This window comes from Pogona vitticeps, chromosome 2 (assembly GCF_051106095.1).
Source record: "Pogona vitticeps strain Pit_001003342236 chromosome 2, PviZW2.1, whole genome shotgun sequence".
NCBI lineage: Eukaryota > Metazoa > Chordata > Lepidosauria > Squamata > Agamidae > Pogona > Pogona vitticeps.
In genome coordinates this window covers 103,246,584-103,268,415 of record NC_135784.1, presented here as the reverse complement: position 1 = coordinate 103,268,415, position 21,832 = coordinate 103,246,584, and the positions used below count along the sequence as shown (strand labels likewise).

Below are 21,832 nucleotides of genomic sequence, written 5' to 3'. Positions count from 1 at the left end.
GATGAGGTACAAAGGATGTCTGGCAGAATTCCAGAGTAACAAAAGACTATCAAGCCCGTGAACCCAATACATGAAGGAAGAACATGCTGACACAGCAGCCACATTGAAGATTTCTGTGCAGGTCATTGAGACAAATCTTCACAGAAGTAGGCAATAAGGATCAAGGAGGCAATATGATCAAGCAGGTTAAACCAAATATCAGCATAAAGAGATATCTAAAACAAGCAATTACGTTTATTGAGGGAGTTTAGAAGGACATGTGGTTACATCCTCTCTCTCTTAGATTAATTCCTTGCACTTTGGTGGCTAAAGCTGATGTTTTATACTGAAATATTTTACACTGAATTTATTTTAATCTATCATATTTGACCTACATTTGCTGTTTGTGGTTTTACTGCTGAAGTTTCTCATTCTTGCATGTGAGAACGAGGATTTACTTTCCTAATTGCAATGCAATTATCTTCCAGATTTCATTTTCTGAATGTTTTCAAGAATCATGCAAAAAATGCATTTATTAGGATAAAGTAAGTAGAAATGAGTTATCTTGTGAATATATATTATATATATAATATGATAATATATTGTAAATTTTTATATTTAAATATATATAAATACAAACTTAAGAGAATGTGTTTCAGCCTAGTTATGAGATGGAGACTGCTTTAATTGCCTTGACTGATGACCTACACCAGGAACTGAACAGGGAGAGAGTGTTGCTGTTGGTTCTGCTGGAATTCTCCATGGCTTCAGTACCAACAACCATGGTATCCTTCTAGGTTGCCTCTCTCTGGTACTTCCCAGAAGGGAGAACCTAGAAGATGGTTTATGGGGGGGACTCTTGTTTGAGACCCTGGTTGTGGTGTCCTTTAGGGTTCTCTTTTGTCCCCCATATTTTTTAAAACCAGAGGTTATCTGGAGTTTTCAGGTTGTCACACAACTCTATCTCTCCTTTCCATCTAAATCTAAGAAAGCCAGTTTTAGATCAGTGTCTGGTGTCAGTAATGGACTGGATGAGGGTGAATAAACTGACACTTAATCCGGACAAGACAGAGGAGTTTCACAGGGTTGCAGTCTGTGCTGAATGGAATTATAGTCCCTCTGAAAACACAACTGTGCAGTTTGGGAGTGCTCCTGGATTCATCTCTGAGTCTGGATGCCTGGGTTACAGTGGTGACCAAGTGTGCATTAGCACAGTTAAAACTAGTGTGTCAGCTGTGCCCATTCTTTGAGATGCCTGATATGACCACAGTGAAAGTTACTTAGTTATATGCCATATGAATTATTGCAATGTACTCTGTGTCTTTGGAAAGTGTTCCAAAACTTCTGCGGGTACAAAATGCCACTGATTTTTTAACTGGTGCTAGCTATAGGGATCCCACAAATAGCCACCTAGAGTGGTCTTAATTGACTAGAAAGGCGGGATATAAATAAAATATATATTAAAAAAATAATTATCCTGTTACAGCAGCTCCACTGGCTGCCAGACTGTCTCCATGAACAATTCAAAGTGCTAGTTTTGACTTCTGTTGTTTAGTCGTTAAGTTGTGTCCGACTCTTTGTGACCCCATGGACCAGAGCACGCCAGGCCCTCCTGTCTTCCACTGCCTCCTGGAGTTGGGTCAAATTTATGTTGGTCCCTTCGAGAACCCTAAAGGACACCACAACCAGGGTCTCAAACATGAGTCATCCCCTTCTCCTCCTGGCTTTACACTTTCCCAACATCAGTGTCTTTTCCAGGAAGCCTTCTCTTCTCATGAGATGGCCAAAGTGTTGGAGCCTCAGCTTCAGGATCTGTCCTTCCAGGGTTGATTTCCTTCAAAATGGATAGGTTTGTTCTCCTTGGAGTCCAGGGGACTCTCAAGAGTCTCCTCCAGCACCACAGTTCAAAAGCATCAATTCTTTGGTGGTCAGCCTTCTTTATGGTCCAGCTCTCATAGGTTTTGACCTATAAAACCCTAAACAACCTGCTCCACACCATCGTAAAGATTGCAACTCGCTATATTAGTCTGTTAGGATTTTAAAATCATCAGGGCAGGCCTTTCTCATGGTCCAATCATACTTTTCTGCTGCTCATCCCAGATGCTGGGACTCCTCCCATGGGAGGTCATGCTGGCCCATATTGGCTGTCTCAACCAGGTGAAGATATTTATCTTCAGACAGGCTTTCTCTTAGTGACTGGTTGCTGAGGAGGGTTATTTATTTATTTATTTATTATTTGTTATTTATTTATTTATTTTATTTATATAATGGGGCCACTGTATCTTTCTTTGTTTTTTTAACAACAGTGAACTGTTTTTACCTATTAGTTTTAGTATCATCAGTTTAATTATATTTAACTGCTGCACCAATTTTTATTTATTTATTTTTACATTTTAATACTGTTTGTTTTAACACTGCAAGCTGCCTTGAGTCCTCTGGAAGAGGAAGGCAGAGCATAAATATTCCACGAAAATATTTTAAATAAATGGGTTTAAATATAAATTGGATGCTGATTTCTTAAAACAGTACAGACCAGCATTGAACTGTAACAAAATAGACCTATAAACAAACACAAAGGAAACTGATGAAGAGGAAAGACTGAGTGAAATGTCAACGGTTGGAACAACGTTTATCTTTAGCAGGGGGTGTAAAGCACACTTGCTAAATGTTTTCCTCTTATAGACCTAGGCAATTTTGATTTGGAGACATATTTTAAAGCAGAATTATTGAATTCCATGCAATTTTGTGTCCCAAGTAACAGCAAGGCAAGGACAGCTATGCTTTCTTGTCATGCATGCTTTGCTCAAAAGTAGCATATTTTCTCCTTGAGAAGCAAAGTAAGTAAGCAAGCATGCACACATGTGCACACAGACAGAGTGGTTATTTAACAGATGCAAGCAACCCCACTGATTGTTCTAAGCCCTTAAAAGAAATGAACAGTTGCACTGTTTTATGCAACTTACATTATATGGACTAAAATTTGGACTTATCATGCTCTGTAGTTTTGCTCAATTTGTGCTCACATTTTTTCTTATCTCATTCTCTTTTCTTGTTAAGATGACTACAAAGCAGTTGAACCTTTTCCAGGAGGAGGAGAACTATTTAGCAATCTCTTATCCTTGCACATCAGGCCAATACGAATCAGGATTTACATCCCTACTCCCTACAATACTACAAGTTGTCCCATCAGCTGAAATCTAGCAGGGAACTGTGTGCTATTTGGAAATCATGGAAGTAAATGCTAGCTACTGAATTCAAAACAAAGTGTGCCTTCTTCTCTGACAGCCTCTTGTGTGGTACCACCAGTTCAAGAACGAGTTAACATAGTTCTGGCATTTTGAAAAAAAACACCCATAAACTCATTTTCTACAAAACATTCCTATGCAGCAAAAGTGCTTATTACTATTACACATGATTTTGTCCATTCAGGAAACCTTGAATGTTTGGGACAGGAAAAATAGATTTAATTACATGTGCCATTCAGATGGCCCTTTGTAAGAGCCCTGTGATGAAACTGTTAAGGTCTCAGCAGATAAGAAAAATTACTGTGTTGCTTATAAAAGTTTCTCATTAAATGAGTCAGGAAAAATAATTAATTTTAGTTGCCAATCAAAGCATGCACAAAGGGGGAGAAAAGAAGAAAAGGGGGCATAAAAAACAAGAGAGCATTTGTCTCCTAGTTTAAATTCCTGTATATATTTGGGATTAGTTGCCCTTTTGTTATCCATCATTATCACTTTCTATTTTGATTTGAATCACTTGCGTCCCTTCATCCAGTATAAGGACAAGAAGCTGCAGCCTCAGCAATATAAGCTTTTCTGCTACATTTTAGTTCTTATTTTGGTATCATTTTGTAGATCACTGTTTTAAAGAGCAATAGCTCCACTGAAATACAATACATGGATTTTTCTTTTTTCAGTGGCTGAAAATTCTCTAAACTCGCATGTGATCTTGACTGTGCCAGAAGGAGGGCGGATTTCCTTGGAAGTTAAAAGGTACACTTAATCTCCTGTTGCACTTCCAATTAACTAAATTGCTAACCTTATTGTGAAAAGTAGAAATGCAATTGAGTTGGTGCTTGAGGCATGGTAAAAGGGTGGGAACAAAGTAATTTAATTAACTAACTTCAAGTACAGTACATTAAGAAGCATACTGCCCCCCCCCCGTATCTTTAAATAGATAATTGAATAATGTGGATTTTTAAAAATTCTAAGAGACATAAAGTACAGCATTCAATTTTCAGATGGTCTAATAATGCCTTTATCCATCTGTAGCGCAAAGATTTAAAAGCATTAACATGGAGGTCACTAGACTTTCCAACTGGCGAGTGTTCCAAATGTGTCACCAATACTCACAGTGTTAATTTAGGAATGGGCAGGCTCTTACGTTATGTAACAATGTGTCTTGCTCCAATAATTTAGGTCATGGCAAGATGAGACAGAAGAGAAGGTTCCGTGGTTTGGTTACTTTCACCCTCAGTGATGATCCTGCCTTGGGTTCAGGGGCCATTGTTGGCCAAGGTAAATACATCTCAATCTCTCATAAAATCCACTAAAATAAATGTTTTTAGAAATCCCAGGTAAGGAATGATGAAGTAGGGATGCTTTGAAAGTGGAAACCACACATGTACTAAGTATATCTATGATCGGCCTAAGGAAAGTTCTGGATGGTTTTTCATTTTATCTTCTTCTCCAAACCATAAAATACGAATAACTAAAAATGAGATACATTCTCCCAGTATGAATTTGAAACAGTTAAACTGTAATAACTGCCATTTTTAATAAGTCAGTAATGATGAAAATATAAAAAACATGCCTTACATTGTATTCCTCACCTTCCTGTTGAGAGAGACAGTATACACGCAAACATAAAATCTAACTGTAGTCACAAGGAGACACCATGTTTTCCATAAATAATGTTCTTGACCTAATTGGTTTTTTTATTTTCATTATTTCTGTGCTGTGATCTCATTTTAAGTTCCTGAAAATAGGATTATTTTTATGGTTGGCGACTTACATTGATATCTTCCAGATCTAGAAAGTTCAGCATGATTCCATTTCGTTTCCAGATGATTGGAGGCCTCAGCGGTCCATGGACAGCACAAGTCAAAACAGTGCTTAGTCCAACTGTTACTGTGGTGATGCTGACCTTTTCTTCTTCAGAGAGTGTGAGCTGGACCACCTCTGTGAAAATAATAATACAAAGAATCATCATCATCCATTAAATGAATCTGGCCTTTTCAAAAACTGATTGAGCAGGTTTCAGTAACAGCTAAGATAAGAACTGCAAATAAGTCAGTGTTAGAACAACTGGAAAGCGGACACAACTCAATAAATACGTATTGCAGTACGATCTTTGTACAGTGTTCCATGGTTGTCAGAGATGACTCTCGATAGTTAGGAAAAAAGCAGTAATATAAAAAAATTTTATATAATAATACAGTATTAGAATTGTAGAGCTGGTAGGGACTCTATGGATCATCAAGGCCGGCTCTTGCCAGGAAGGCATACTGGTGGAACAGAACTCCCCGCCTCTGTCTCTGCAGCCAAATACCTAAACTGCTGAGCTACCCAGCATCTATTCTCATTTACAACCTGCAGGCATTCAGTTCATACTGAAGAGACTGCAGATTAAACTATATAATATTTCTGTTCCCCATCTTGCCCCACTAGTAGGCTTGAATAAAAGCCACAGTTTCTCCAAAATACCCTTGGGACATCTGTGTGCTCCAGCTGAAGTTTTTGTGGGGTGGAAACTTACTGCAAGAACTCTCAGACCCAGAAGGTGCACGCAGCATGCAGAAATGGTAAGAACGTTCCCTTCATCTTTATCTCACTTTTCCAGCCCTTTCCCCTCCCCTTTTCCTTTTTTTTTTAAAAGTATCATAAATAGTCCTGTCTAAGCAGTACAGTAGTCAAGCAAAAATTCCTGGGCTGGTGGTGGACCACTGGGTAGTCATGACTCATGCCTTTAAGTTTACCAACTTTAAGTTTGTCTAAAGATTTTTCAGTCTCCTCCATCTCTCTTGTGAGGAGGAGGAGGAAGAGGAAGAGAACTGGGCAAAAGTGCAGCACCAAACTCCTTCCTCCTATTCCACACACCTGTACCTGGTTCTATCTTCATTTTCTTTTTGAATGGCATAAAAGGCAAAGGAAGAGCCACGAGACAAGCAGGAGGGCAATGAATACAATGTGTGTGTGATGGCTATCAATACGGCAAGCTACTAAGTGGCATGAGTGGAAGGAGAAAGGAGTACAGTATGTGTGTATATATAATCTCGATCCTCTAGTGCCTCAGGCTTTGCAGCCAGTAAAACTGCCATCCACCCACAATGTTTTGGCCATATGCTTTGCAGCTTGCACTGCAGGTGTTAATAGTAGACTTTTTGTTACCTTGGCCCTGCTCCTGGGGTTTGGGTTTGCTTGTTTGTTTTGTTTTCACTACTATCACCAGTAAAACAAATAGGGGGGAAAAATGGGAGAACCCAAAAGAGGTGGTCCCTTTCAGCTTTAATGACAGGACTGGTGCATGTAGGTCCCAATCCCCTGGAAAGAACCTAAAATGAAACAAAGCCATATGTTTTCATTGTGCACATCCATATCAATAAATGCACTTATTTCCCCATTATGAGGATGTAGTGATAGGAAAAGCATGCAGCAGAACCCTTCCTAGAGCTGTGATAAATGCATAGGTATGTATGTGTGTGTGTGTGTGTGTGTGTGTGTGTATGTATGTGTATATATATATATATATATATATATATATATATATATATATAGAGAGAGAGAGAGAGAGAGAGAGAGAGAGAGAGAGAGAGAGAGAGAGAGAGAGAGAGAGAGAGAGAGAGAGAGAGAGAGAGTAGTAACTGTGAGTGGAGGGGCAGCTTGTGGACTGGGACAGAGGGGCACCTCATTCCAGGATTTCAGGGGGAGACATCCCTGCTCTGATCATGACCCACCCTTGTCTGAGTGGGATATACAGAGGAGTTCAGACTGAGTTCAGTTCCTCTTACACTGGGAGAGGAACTTGTGGATTTTTTTTCCAGCCTGACAACTATTCTAAATTGGTTTGTATGAATTGGTTTGTTTGCCAAAGGAGTGCTTCCTTCTTTCCTCCTTAACATTATATTTTGATTAACACCTGCACAAGGATAATCATATTGATTATGATCCAGACATCTGTACATTCGATCCCCTTGAAAGCCACTCTTACCAGTTTTATCATTTGCGTAGCCAACTGCTATAGCAAATGACAACAAGCTATTTCCTGTGTGTGCTTGGCTGTACAGGCAGGTATGATACTTGATGGTAGAATTACTGTCAATGACAGAGAGTTATTATTATTAAGCATTTCAACTAGAGACAGCAAAGAGTGGTGGAGCAATCAAGACACATTGTCAGAACCCTCAACTTTCACAGTTTTATCATTCCCTAGATGCCTCTTCTGAGTTCAGCAGTGGAAGCACTGGCAAAAAAAAAGCAATCCTGGGAATTATGATACATTTAAACACTCCACACTAAGCTTTCACATTAATAGTCCATTAAGATATGCTTTTTTTATTTTTAAAGGGGAGGAATAGTACACATCACACTTTCATTGGCGTGATGTTGATTCAGTCTATGGCTGCCAAAGAAACAGGTCATCATGACATGAATTCCAGTAAGCTTGATACCTCTGGACTTCATGTGTACCTTGTGCCTGCGTGGTTATGCTTTGTGGCAGCGAAATGAAAACTAACAGCTGGGTTCAAGAAAGCAAACAAAGGGTGTTTACTTTATTTAACAAACAAAAAAAGGAAAGCCACTGCAGCTAGATGAATGATGGCTGCGAGAAATGGCAGGGAAGGGGGCTACGCTGACTCTACAAACTCTGCTCCTACAAGGCAGCAGAGCCTCAGCATAGCCCCAGCTGAGAAGAAAGGCAGGGAAAGGGGGGGGGGAATAACATCCTTTCTGACTTTCCAACCTGCATCCGAATGTTTTCCCATCAAGCCGGTATGACCACTGTGAGTTTGCCTCCTTATTTATACATCAGCAAACCAGACTTCTGCAGACCCTTCTCACAGAGAATAGACATCAGTCTGTGTGAATGGAAGGATCGCTCAAGTGAGAGATAACATAGATCGCACCAAAGATATGAAACTTTTAAGGGTGAACCACATCACTCCAAATTCCTCTGTCTGGGATAGCCAGAAAGTTGACATCACTGCAAGAACAGTGTTTTAAGGAAAGTTACTAGGCTAGGCAAACAAAACATGCAAGATAACTTGAAGTAGACAGCAGGCCAGTGGTGGGGGAACATAACTGCGCAAAAAACACACACCAAAAAAACAAAACCACAACCCAACCATATATTTTGCAACACACAGCTTGAAAGTTCAGACAACCTTGCATTTGTAGGGAAGGCAGTCGTGAGAGAATACCTAGTTCCCTCTTTGTGTCAAGACTGATTAGCCTTTAAGAGAAACTTTGCTTAGTGACTGAACCACTAGATAATCCGATCACATACTCTTTGCTGCCTCGCAATTCGTTCCCTTTATTTATGTCCAGAGGAATTAAGTAGCCACACTGAAACACTCATCAGCAAAGCTGACATAGGATGGGTACACATTAGCACCAAAAGACTTTATCCAGTGATCCGGATAACATAGGAAAGGATAGGCCAAATTATTAACCATCTCTTTTGCTGGCCACCAAGGGATAGAATTCCGTTTTTCCCATTAAACAGGAGAGGGCTGCCTGTGACTGAGACTTCAGTCTATATACATTCAACTGAGTGTACTGAAAGAGAAACTCCAGTAAATTTGAGCCAAATTGTAACCGTGCAGCTAATGGCAATTGACACACAAAATGTGCCCAAATGTTTTAAGCTATGAAGGTCTTAACATGCAATTTATCAGAGAAATAGATAAATACAGCAGGTAAAATAAACAATTAAAAATTGAGCAAAGTGCAAAATAAAGAAACCTAAGCTCATCAGTGATCCTTCTATTCTTTTTCCTCTTTCATCTATAATAGGGGTCTCCAAACTTTTCACCGTGAGGGCCACATCATATATTTTCCATGTTTTTGAGGGCCAAAAGAACGCACACACGTGTATGTATGCACTTCCACCCCCTGTCCGCCCACTCATGTGTACGCACTAAGAAGAATACCATGTGATACAGACCATGCTGTAAGATTTTGACTGGCCCAAGATTACTCAATTACATTTCATGATCCAGCGAGGAATTGAACCAAGCTCTACTCCAAAAGCCTAACCACAACTTTTACTATTTGCTGTTATGTTGATTCCAACTTTTGGTTACTTTCCCAGATTTTCTAGATATACTCAGAGGTTATTTATTTGTCCCTCCTTCTGGTGGCTCTCCAGGACCATGCATTTTTCCCACACCAGACAAGTGTGGGAAAATCCCATCAGGTGATCTTGGCTGGCCACTTTCCCAGGAAAGCAGAAAGGGCATTGGAAATTTCTATCCACTGGCAATTCTACACTGGTTCAACAGGCATGTCACGTTCACATTTAGGGGTATTATTCAGTTACAGTTTCAGTAGCTGACCCAGCATTTTGCTTATTTCTTGCCTATTGTCATGAAACTCCTTCCAATTTTTCCCCTGCTTTATATAGACAGAGATGGCAGCAAGCTGTTTAGAAACAGAATCAAATTCAATGAGAACACACACCTTTCATTCTAGGTCGCACATGCACACACAAGGTGCCTGGGGCCCAATGTGTCACAGGGAATTCAGGACGGAACAAACATTTTATAGCTGCACTGATAGCCAACTACAAAGCACCCTGACTGAATCTAGCATTGGACTCTGTGCAGCCTTTTGCCCTGGAAGCCAATGTTTCTGCTCTAAATTAAGATTTATGCCTGCAATCTTTATAGCTGTCCAAACTGTTTCTTTGCTCCTTCTGTCTTTACCCACATATAGTTGTAAAACTGAATACTTGCTTTTTATAACATTTCTGTTTTGATTGTTCGCACATGTTATGTTGTCATTTGCAATACGATTATATGAGCTGCAAGGCACTAGACTGGCTGCTAAAATGCAGTTTCTTCTTTCTAAAATGAAAACAAGTTTACCCTCAGTAGGGTAAAGAACAAGTAATTAACATAACAAATTATTTTTAGTGGTTCTAATGAGGGCTGGATTCTTTTGACCAGCTATTAAGTAAGAGCAAACTCTTAGGATTTTTTTAATAAATCAGATCCAGTCTGAAGTTCCTTGATAGGGATTTGCCGTTCTTGTCTTGTGTACTTGTATTCCGAATCCCAGAGTTCTCCAAGAAGTCCCCAGTCAGAATTCTGGGAGTTCCATCCCAGAAACACACACCTGCAAAAACCCTCATTTTGCTGACCTGGAGAAAGGCTCGGGCCTTCTTCTAGGGCAGCCTTATGTCCTGTTGCAATGCTTCCTGGAGTTGGTGATTCTTCAGGAAGTGCCTTCTATATAGAGCATCAAGGACAACAAGACAACTGTCCCCTGGAAGCACTGCAGCATGAAAGAAGGCTTAAAAGGAGGAGACTTCAGCCTTTCTCAAGGTGAGTGAAACAAAGGTGTCTGCAGGTGTGTCTCTGTGGGATGGAACTCCCAGAATTCTACTTGGGAAATTCTGGGATTTGATTTTTTTTAAAGAGACACATCTCTAATCCCTGTTTCTTGGGTAGACTCCTATCCAAGTCACAACCAGGCTCATCTCTGTTTAGCTTCTCAAATCAGACAAGACAAATCTAGTAATATTCTGGCACTCTGGGACTTTTTTCATCATCTTTCCCCAACCTATACAGCTCTCCATTCTGCCAGGGAACTTGCCCAAGAAGGTTTCTAATTTCGTTTTACGATGTTTTTGCTTAATGGCAATTTTCCTGGAACGGATTATCGTCATTAAGCGAGGCACCACTGTAGTAGACTGATGAAAAAAATCCGCTTCTGGGTTTTTCCCTTGCTTGGTGTCATTTTGTGAATGGCACTGAGCAGAAGAGAGTATCCTGTAGATCATCCTGACTGCTCCCATTGGTGTTGTCAATATTCAGGCTGCCCTTTGCTAGGTAAAGACTGAAATCCTTTTTCCTGCTGGCAACATGAATACAATATTGTCCAGGCCTTTTGAATTGTGGATATAGAAGCACAATATCCCATATTCATACAACAGAGGGTTTTTAAAAGAACTGATGTTTTTTCTTCTAAGTGTAGAATTCCCATCCTCCTCATTTTAGAACTTCCAGCCTTCCCCTCCTCTGCTCCTGCTCTTGAGATGCAACTGCATTGAAGAATATGTGGTTACAAACTACATACAGTTGGGAGCATCACATCAAAACATTTCCTGATCTCACTGGGCTCTATGGCCACATTAAACCTAATACAGGGAAAGGTGTGTTTTTTTCCTGAGGAATTTTTCTGAGAAATCCAATAGTCTTTTAAATACATATTAATAGTCTTTTAAACACATGTAAATATCTTGTAAGTACTTCTCAGAGCATCACGAAATACATAATAGACTAATAAAATACAATGCCTTCGTAAATGTTCAGTTTATATCAATTTCCTTGAATTTCTGCATCTCTCTCTCTCTCTCTCTCTCTCTCTCTCTCTCTCTCTCTCTCTCTCTCTCACACACACACACACACACACACACACACACACACACACCATTTTTTCCTCTTTTTTCCTTTCTATTTTCTGAATCAGGGGATCCTTAACAGGTACTGCATTCTCTACAACAGCAAGCCCTGCATGCTGATTTGGACAGGTATTACTACTTGTGCTATTTTATCATGGAAAACTTCACTCTCCTGTCATCTACAGCCCACCAATGGCAATCATAATTTCACAATGAAGGGATGTATAATTGAGGTCATTACAGGGAGCAACCTGGAATGAACATCTACAGAACAAAACTCATCGATTTATCATGGCTTAGAGATAATTTACATAGCAAATCTTGGCTATAGACTACTTTTCTTAACGTTGATAGCAGCACATGGAGAATTCCATTTTCATTTCAAAAATGTTTTTTGTATCTTTAATTAGATCTTTTCAGTTTGAACTCTGGACATATCATTTTCTAGTGTGTTGTCCCTACTTTGTAATATTCTTACATTTGCTCACACATACCTTTTGGTCCTTGAAATAGTTTCATTACATTATTAGGAATACTTCTTCTTAAACAATAAAGCTTATTCTGCAATTTTTATTTAATGGAATTATAGTTAGAAGTGGAAAACATAGCATCATCAATTAACGAAGAGAGAATTCATTAAGAAATCAAGATACAGGTATCAAGATATCCAGGATGATTTCAAATGAATGTTGGGTAACGAGGCTAACCTCTGTGGAGAGACCAGGGACAAGAAACACCAGTCAGTTTCTCTGTCTCCCACATTCAATTTTTTAAAACTTCAAGTTCCTTATTTCCCAAATATCAAGAAATACATTCACTGTAATTTTCTACAAATTCTTCATACACAAATTGAAACATTTTCCCCCATTTGTATGAGTCAAAAACAATTGGTACAGCTATTTCTAACATGAAGAAAGAAAAAAGAATTGGCAGTCATAATTAAGCTTTAGCATGCCTTAATGTACAGGGATATTAATCTGGCTTTTAAGAGTGAAGCATGTGAGGCTCTAATTCTTGATTTTTTCCAAATTCATATTTTCTTGAGAGCCTTCTTATCTTCAACACATAAATGTTTTGCATGCAAAACACCTTGAGTCCAAGCTACCTCAAGGACTTTATGAGGCTGCTCAGGTGTTAAGATGATCAGGAGAGGCAGGGTCTCTCTTGAGTTCTGATGAATGCTGTATGGGTTCCACCTTTCTTTCCTGGGTAGCTATAAGAATTTCTTTGGCAGCTAGAGACAGCAGATCTTGGGCTGTTTGTGGAAGGATATGTTTTAGGGGAGGGACAGTAATGCAGTCGATGAGAGAATACGCACTGGAATTGTTCAAGGCAAGGGAAGATACAGCAGGCATAAGCAGCCTTCAGCACCATATAAGAGGGAAGGACAACAGGGTATTGGTTGCCCCTAAGCTGTCCCCAAATGTAGTTTGTTGAGGAAACTTTGATGACAAGACCTTTCGGTTGAAAATATTGCTGTTAAACACTAGGTCAGTGAATGGGAAAACAGCCATCCAGGACCTGATCCTGCATGAACATGCTGACCTCACTTGCATTGCAGAGACTTGGTTGTATGAGGCTGGGAGTGTTAATCTCACTTAGTTTTGTCCACCAGGGTTCTCTGTGCAACAGTAGGCAAGACCAGGGGGGCACGGAGGTGGAGTAGCTGTCACTTATCGTGATTCCATCACTCTCACCAGATGTCACATGTCCCTGTTCCCTGGGTTTGAATGTATGCTTCTGAAAGTAGGAGACCGCAAAAAAATAGGTATTCTCCTGGTGTACTGCCCACCCCATGGCACAATAATCTTTCTTCCAGAACTCACTGAGCTGGTATCCGGGATGGTGTTGGAGCACCCTCGGCTTGTCATGCTGGGGGAGCTTTAGCATCCATGCTAAGTCAGCTCTGTCAGGGATGTCCCAAAACTTCATGACATTTCTCCATGATGACCACAAGTTTGTCCCAAATTGTATCTGCCTCCACCCATGCCACTTTCGTCTTCTGTACCACTGTAGAGGTCAGTGACCTTGGTGTAGAGAAGCTTTCTGTAATTCCATTGTCATGGGCAGACCATTATCTGGTGCAATTTGGACTCAGAACTTAGAGCTTTTGCAGGGGTGGGTGTCAGAATAAGAAGATCCACCCCAGAAGGTTGATGGATCCAGATATTTTAGGGCTACCCTTGGGGAGTTTCCTGTCACCTTGATGAGTAGCTCTGTTGAATCCCTGGTCAATCCCTGGAATGCGGCATTTCAAAAGCCATCAACATGATTGCTCCTGAAGTTCTCCTCCCTCAAAGTAGAGCCAAACCAGCCCACTGGTACATCAGGATGCTGATGGAGATGAAACAACTGGGCCGTAGATTTGAGAGATAATGACAGAAAACTTGGAGTGAATCTGATCAAAAAAGAGCTAGGGCCCATTGGAAGGTCTATTCCATGGCAGTGATAGCAGCAAAGAAGGGAGTCTTCTCTGCCACTGTGGCATCTGCATGGAATCACCCAGTGGAGCTTTTTCGAATGGTCCGGGGCCTGCTACATTCTAGCCCCCAGGTAGATGGTGCAGACCACACTGTAGCTCGCTGTGAAAAATTTGCCCAACACTTTGCAGGCAAAATTGCTCAGATCCACTCTGACATGGATGCAGTAGCTTTTTCAGATTCTGAGAATCAACTGTTCCCCCTGTTTCCCTGTGTTAGTAGATAAGTTTCAGTTGCTGCAATTTGATGATGTGGTCAGGAGTGGGCTTGGGAAGGCGAGGGCTACCATGTGCCTGTTGGATCCTTGCCCTTCCTGGCTCATAAAAGTCACCAGAAAATGACTGGTTGTTTGGATAGGAGGAGCGGTGAATGCCTCCTTGCAACAAGGTACAATCCCTTCATGCTTAAAGGAGACAATAGTAAGACCATTGCTAAAACACACCATTGTTAAAAAAAGGCCCACAACACTGAATAATTACTGACCAGTATCCAATATCCCCATCACTGCTTGTTGCCTTGTTGTTGCAAGACAAGAGGGCCTTCTTAAAAGAACAGTGCAAAGAAATAGAAGAAAATAATAGAAAAGGAAAAATCAGACATCTGTTTAGGAAAATCGGAAATATGAAAGGAACATTTTGTGCAAAGATGGAAATGAAAAGGACAAAAATGGAAGGGACCTAACAGAAGCAGAAGACATCAAGAAGAGGTGGCAAGAATACACAGAGGAATTATACCTTGAATTATACCTTGAGCCAGATATCATGGAGAGTAAAGACAAGTGGGCCTTGGAAAGCACGGCTAACAACAAGACCAGTGGAGGTGATGGCATTCCAGTTGAACTATTTAAAATCTTAAAAGATGACGCTGTTAAGGTGCTACACTTAATATGCCAGCAAGTTTGGAAAACTCAGCATTGGCCAGAGGATTGGAAAAGATCAGTCTACATCTCAATCCCAAAGAAGGGCAGTGTCAAAGAATGCTCCAGCTACCGTAAAATTGCACTCATTTCCCACGCTAGCAAGGTTATGCTCAAAATCCTACAACAGTATGTGGACTAAGAACTTCCAGAAGTACAAGCTGGATTTCGAAGCGGGAGAGGAACTACAGACCAAATTGCTAACATGTGCTGGATCATGGAGAAAGCCAGAGAGTTCCAGAAAAACATCTACTTCTGCTTCATTGACTATGCGAAAGCCTTTGACTGTGTGGACCACAGCAAACTATGGCAAGTTCTTAAAGAAATGGGAGTGCCTGACCATCTTATCTATTGCCTGAGAAATCTATATGTGGGACAGGAAGCAACAGTTAGAACTGGATATGGAACAACTGATTGGTTTAAAAATGGGAAAGGAGTATGACAAGGCTGTATATTGTCTCCTTGCTTATTTAACTTATATGCAAAGTACATGATGCGAAAGGCTGGACTGGATGAATCCTAAACCTAAGACTGCCGGTAGAAAAATCAACAACCTCAGATATGTAGATGATACTACTCTGATGGCAGAAAGTGAGGAGGAATTAAAGAACTTCTTAATGAGGGTGAAAGAGGAGCGCAAAAAATGGTCTGAAGTTCAACATAAAAAAAACCACACAAAAAACTAAAATCATGGCCACTGGTACCATCACCTCCTGGCAAACAGAAGGGGAAGAGATGGAGGCAGTGACAGATTTTACTTTCTTGGACTCCATGATCACTGCAGATGATGACAGCAACCACAAAATTAAAAAGCTGCCTGCTTCTTAGGAGGAAAGCGATGACAAACCTAGACAGCATCCTTAAAAGCCAAGACACCACCTTGCCGACAAAGGTCCTCATAGTCAAAGCTATGGATTTTCAAGTAGTGATATATGGAAGTGAGAGCTGGACCATTAAGAAGGCTGACTGCCAAAGAACAGAAGCTTTTGAAATCTGGTGCTGGAGGAGAATCGTGAGAGTCCCCTGGACAGCAAGAACAAACCTATCCATTCTGAAGGAAATCAACCCTGAGTGCTCCCTGGAAGGACAGATCCTGAAACTGAGGCTCCAATACTTTGGCCATCTCATGAGAAGAGAAGACACCCTGGAAAAGATTCTGATGTTGGGAAAGTGTGAAGGCAAGAGGAGAAGGGGACAACAGAGGACGAGATGGTTGTACAGTGGCATCCAAGTCACCAACATGAATTTGACCCAACTCCGGGAGGCAGTGGAAGACAGGAGGGCCTGGCATGCTCTGGTCCATGGAGTCACAAAGAGTTGAACACAACTTAACAACTAAACAACAAAACAACAACAACAACATCCAATATCCCATTCTTGGGGAAGGTGCTAGAGCAGGTTTTGACATATCAGCTCCAGAGGTTCCTGGATGAGACTAGATGCATTTCAATTTTCAGGCCTGTTTATGGAACAAAGATGGCTTTACCCTTGGTAAATTACCTACGATGGAAACTGGATAGGGGATATGTGTCCATGTTGGTTTTGCTGGACCTCTCATCATGGACTTCCGATGCTGTCAACCACAGTATCCTCCAGTTCCATCTCTCTGAAAAAGGACTTGAGGACACTGTTTTACAGTGGGTCCAGTCTTTCCTGGAGGAGAGAACTCAGAGGATGGTGCTGGGAGACTCCTGTTCAAAAGCCTGGTCACTGACCTGTGGAGTCCCACAGGGTTCTGTTTTGTCTCCCAGGTCATTTAACATCTACATGAAACCACTGGGACAGATTATCCAGAGTTTTGGGGTTCGGTGTCACCAGTATGTGGATGACACCCAGCTCTACTTCTCCTTGCCACCTAAATCTGAGGAAGCGACATTGGCTTTAGGTCAGTCTTTGGTATCTGTAATGGACTGAATAAGAGTGAAAAAATCAATACTTAATCCAGACAAGACAGAGATGCTCCTGGTTAGTTGAAAGGCAGAGCAAGGAATAGGGAGGCAACCTGTACTGGATGGGATTGCACAGCTTGGGGTTGCTCCTGGATTCATCCCTGATCCTAGGTGCCCAGGTCTTGGTGGTCGCCAGGAGTGCATTTCCCAAATAAAAACTAGTGCGCCAGCTACGTCTGTTTCTTGAGAGTTCTGATCTGGCCACTGAATAACTGAATAACCCTAGTTATTTCCTGGCTGGTTTACTGTAATGTGCTCTATGTGGGGCTGCCTTTGGAAAGTGTCAGGAAACTTCAGTGGGTCCAAAATTCAGCAGCCAGATTGTTTCTTTATTTCCCATGTTCAGTATCGTATTTGTTTTATTCTTTTTAAATATTTGTTTAATTACTGTATTTACCTTTTAAATGTTGTCTTTTAATCTTGTAAGCCGCCTTGGGTCCCATTTAAGGAGAAGGACGAGATATATACATTTTAAATAAGCTAAATATAAACAACAATAAAACATAATAAATAATAAATCATAATAAATCATGGTCCTCTCAGCTCCCTGCTGGAAACAATTACCCCTATTGAGTATGATGGTGAAAGATCTTCACTAATTTTATTACAGATATGGAATATTTTTTTTGAAAGTTTATGTGTCCTGTGGCATTTTTCTATTCAAATGTGTTTCTACATGTTAATAGTTTCCTTCTGAAACGGCCACTGTTGCTTGTGGAAAACAAGTCCAGAGTCCAATTCAAACCCATTACACGTAGTTCTACTACCATGTTGTTTCAGTTATAAATTTCCAAAACTTACAGTAGATTAAAGGAAAACAACTAAATGAATGAGCATGCGCAATAAGGCTGTTTTTAAAGCCTAGGAGGAAATATGCTAATCTTAGCTATATATTATAATTGCCATATTTCAAATTATTAATGTAATATACATCTGCCTACCACAGGCATACTGCTTCAAAGAATGTTTTATAGTAAATTCTCCACTAAATTAGTAATGGTGTTTTCTGAGTCATAAAAAGCCATGACCATATTCATTGCTGTGAGAAAGCATTTGGCATCTTAAAGCTTTCCTCCCTGATTTTCGTTCATGAAGTCCACAGGCTATGAATCTTTGCACTGTACTTAATCTTATGCTAAACGTGCAAAATTTGTCCTGTCAACTTTCCCTCTAGAAATAGGTTTGATACAGCCCACCCTCAACATTACCAGCTGGTAACACTGAGCTCTTCCCAGAAAATTTTGAAGATATGGCAAGGGTTGCAAAAACTTTGCACCCCAGTGGATGAAGGAGGGAGGTGAAAGGCACTGGTGCTTTATCTGTGTGTTGGGAAGGAGTGTTCAGGAAGGAAAATGAAATCTGATACAACCATTCCCATCTTCTTCTCCTGCTTTCATTTCTCTAACTAGTCCAAGGCTTGCAGGTTCGTAGTAGTTTTAATCTCTCATCCTTTTCCTTTCCTCCTACCCAGAAGGATTCATTGTTTCTGAGGAAACATCAATATTGCAATACAGATATTAGTGTGTGGCAGTTATTTATTTATTTAATTTATATGCCGCCCACGCTACCCAAAGGTGTCTGGGCGGCTTAAATTCCTGTTGCACAAATTACACTGTGCAGTGCTGATGACATCATCAGCCATGGCCCCAGGTTCTGGGGATCCTTAGGTATACCTAACATCCTCAGGAATCCTTTGGGAGCTCTGAAACAGGGAGGAAAGTCTTTGATGCCTAAAAACAATTGCTGCTGGTCCTGGTCCTGCATCTGGGACCTGCATGGGTGGTAAATGTGTTCTAATGAATGTGCTCCTAAGCATCACCTCCGATTGCTGTGCTGAACGTACATGGGGGGCACATTTGGGCTGGGACGAATGTGTGAGCTACTGTTCCCACCATGTTTAGAGACCTACTTGCTTTCATAGTGTAATGCCTAAACAGCAATCCAATATTGTCCAGCAATGATACAGGCACAATCCTCTGTAGTTCCTTGAAATTCCCACTTTCCCTTTATTGTTGTGGGTTCCACATTGTATTTCTGCCTCTACGTCATAGCCCAACTGTCCTTCTCCATGTCTGTCTTCTTTCTTTACCCAGTACTGTAGCCCGAGGCTCTACAGCTAAGTTTTGGTTGTTGCTATGGCAACGCAGCCGCCTGCCTTGAAAATGCGACTTCCATAAATCACTTCAATTTAATCATGACCATGCATTATCAATTTTTTACTGACATTACAAAGCTGCTAATGGCCAAACAGCTTCCATAACTATTTTCAGGTGCTGCTGTTTTGTGTCTCTGCATTTTATATATTGGCCACAGTAGATTAAATCTCCACTTCTGCACTTACTAATCAACTGGATGAAACCCCAGAAAAGAGAGGCACTAAATACCATATATGAAAGGAAACAGCAGTGTGAAGCTCTAACACCATGCTATAACTCTATCTATGTTTATATCTTGCAAAACTAGACATCCAGATTTTGACTAGATAGTCCTGTTTGTGCAGCTTTGCCATACAGTTTGTTTGGACTCTGCATAATTCAAAGCAGGCCGAATGGTTGCTGCAGCCTCTGGGGTGTTTTTTCCTTCTTAAAAAAACACACATCCTTCTCTTCCAGCACTCTCTTTGTTAGAGATCATCGGTGTTCTGACCAATTATCCTCAACGAGCTAAATTAAGTACAGAGTCAAAAACATGGAGTTAACTTGTAATAACTTTATAAAAAGTTTATTAACTACAGGCTTTAGTATTCCAGTAGTAAAGGTCAAAATATAGCACTTGAGTGAAAAACAAAGAAGGCATTTGTCTTACATATTCCAAGTAAGATTCTTTAGCTTTGATGAATGTTTCTAAACTGGGTAAAGCACCCCCTAAAGCTGGATGGCATGGATGCAAGTGTGGATGGAGAGAGAGCCATCAGAGAGCGTGTGCTCAGGCAATCAAGAAAGAGGAGGGGCAGGAAGTGACCAATGCACAATAGCGCCCCAACAGCAGGGTAGAACTGAGTGATTGGCAGAATCACCCAATGCATACTGGGACACAATTGATCTGCATAATCCAACACTGTTATCATCTATCCCCGTACCTTTGGGAAGGGCTGCACCTAATGCTGGTAAATCTCTATCTCGTTCTTCTCCTCATTTCCTGCATCATCATGATCACTAAATGCCTAAACCACTGAGCTATTCATGAAGGAGGGGTCCTAGTGTGGAAGGCACAGCAAGATACTTGGGAAAAGCAAAGAAGGAAAACAGAAGATCCGTTCTTAAAAGTCAAAGAAAAGAGGTCCCTGGTATTGCTGAAAGAAGTTGGGAGGAGGGTGATGGCTGAAGGGAGGAGGCAAAGGAAGTGTCCTAACCATAAAATGCAGCTAGAGCTATTGATAAGGGAGGCAAAGGGAAATTGAGCAGGGGTTTGGACTCAGTGGCCGTATAGGCTTGCTGGCTTGCTTGTTTATTTATTTACAAGGCCCCTCTGGGTGGTTCACAACAACTCAATTATTGTGTGATCCTATGATTATGGATAATGGATAATGAAGGAGAATGGCAAATGAAGAGATGACAGCGATGGTGATGAATAGAGGGTTGGAGAAGGGGTAAGAATGTATTGTGGAATTGTGACTGATGGGCTACAGATGAGTGAATTTAAACTGGTTTCTTTAAGGGCTGGGTGGATCTACAAACTCCTCTAAGCAAAACTGTGCCACTATGGATAAGTATGAAAATAGGGGGATATGAGAACAAAAATGTTTACTGGAAAGACCATATGTATCAGAGGGGATAACAGTCTCAGTTCTCAGTTATTCTAGCTTCTAGTGAGAATTCAGATTTGATTTAATCTAACACCATTTATGTTTTTCTTGTGATCTATGATGTAAATCTCTCTTCCAAAACCACATTTCAAATAAATCAATATTTTCTTTGTCAGATTTCCTCCCCCCCATAATAGAGCTTTTACATTATTTATACTATAATTGACAATACCATAGTATGGATCATCTCTTGAGAGTTCAGGATTAATTTGCTCTGAAACCCACTTGCTTATCTTTCTGGCACTTCATGGCATCCATAAAGTTCTCCTCAAACACTACATTTTGAAGGACTCTCTCATTTTTCCTGTCTTTTAAAAATAATTCAGTTTTCCTTATGCTTTAATTTGGAATATCATAACAGATGATCTTAGCCTTGGTTTCCATTAGCACATCCTTATACTTAAGGATCTTTTCCAGTTCCTCTACAGCTGTCCTCCTGAGTCTCAGTCTCCTTTTAGATTTTTGGCTGCAGTCTTCATTTTGATTGAATTAATATAGAAGCCCAAAAAGGAGGGGGTGGAGAGCATATTTTTCACCTTGCTTTTGGTGTCTGAATGTTAACAACGCTAAGGGTAGGATTCATTTCAGAGCAGCATTGTTGTAAAACTCAGAGCTGGATTGGCTGGTGAGGCTGGAGGATGAGTACTAACCTGAGCCAAATTGCCCCCCCCCCCAGAAGTTTCCTATCTTCCTTCCTCCCTTCTAGCCAGCCTTCTAGCCAGCCTCAACAGTCCTGGGAAAACAAAGAAATACATTCTTAATTTTCTTCAGAGAAGAAAACTGCAGAGCCATTGAGATTTTGTGTGTGTGTGTGTGTGTGTGTGTGGGAGAGAGAGAGAGAGAGAGAGAGAGATTTCAACTTGGCTCTTACAGAGGCCCCATCAAGATAAAAATTACTGGGTCCAACAGACTGTGTTACCTATAATTTGTGCTCCTTACTGTGGTGTCTTGACTTGAGAACTTAATCCGTATTGGTTCTCAACTCAAAAAGTCTGTAGGTCAAGTCTCCATTGACCTACAGTGCATTGAAAACCGATTAATCCCGTAACAGGCCGCTTTTGTTCCATTTTGGTTT

The 21,832-nt window shown here is 40.7% G+C and overlaps 1 protein-coding gene across 2 annotated transcripts in view; it reads right to left on the bottom strand.

Moving 5' to 3' along the window:
* FSTL4 (follistatin like 4) overlaps positions 1–21,832 on the bottom strand; it is a 573,664-nt gene that overhangs the window by 84,052 nt on the left and 467,780 nt on the right. For both annotated transcript variants that reach the window (XM_072990161.2, XM_072990162.2), the window contains exon 7: positions 4,996–5,162. In XM_072990161.2, coding sequence (XP_072846262.2) covers positions 4,996–5,162 — 167 coding nt within the window. The remainder of the gene's footprint in view (positions 1–4,995; positions 5,163–21,832) is intronic.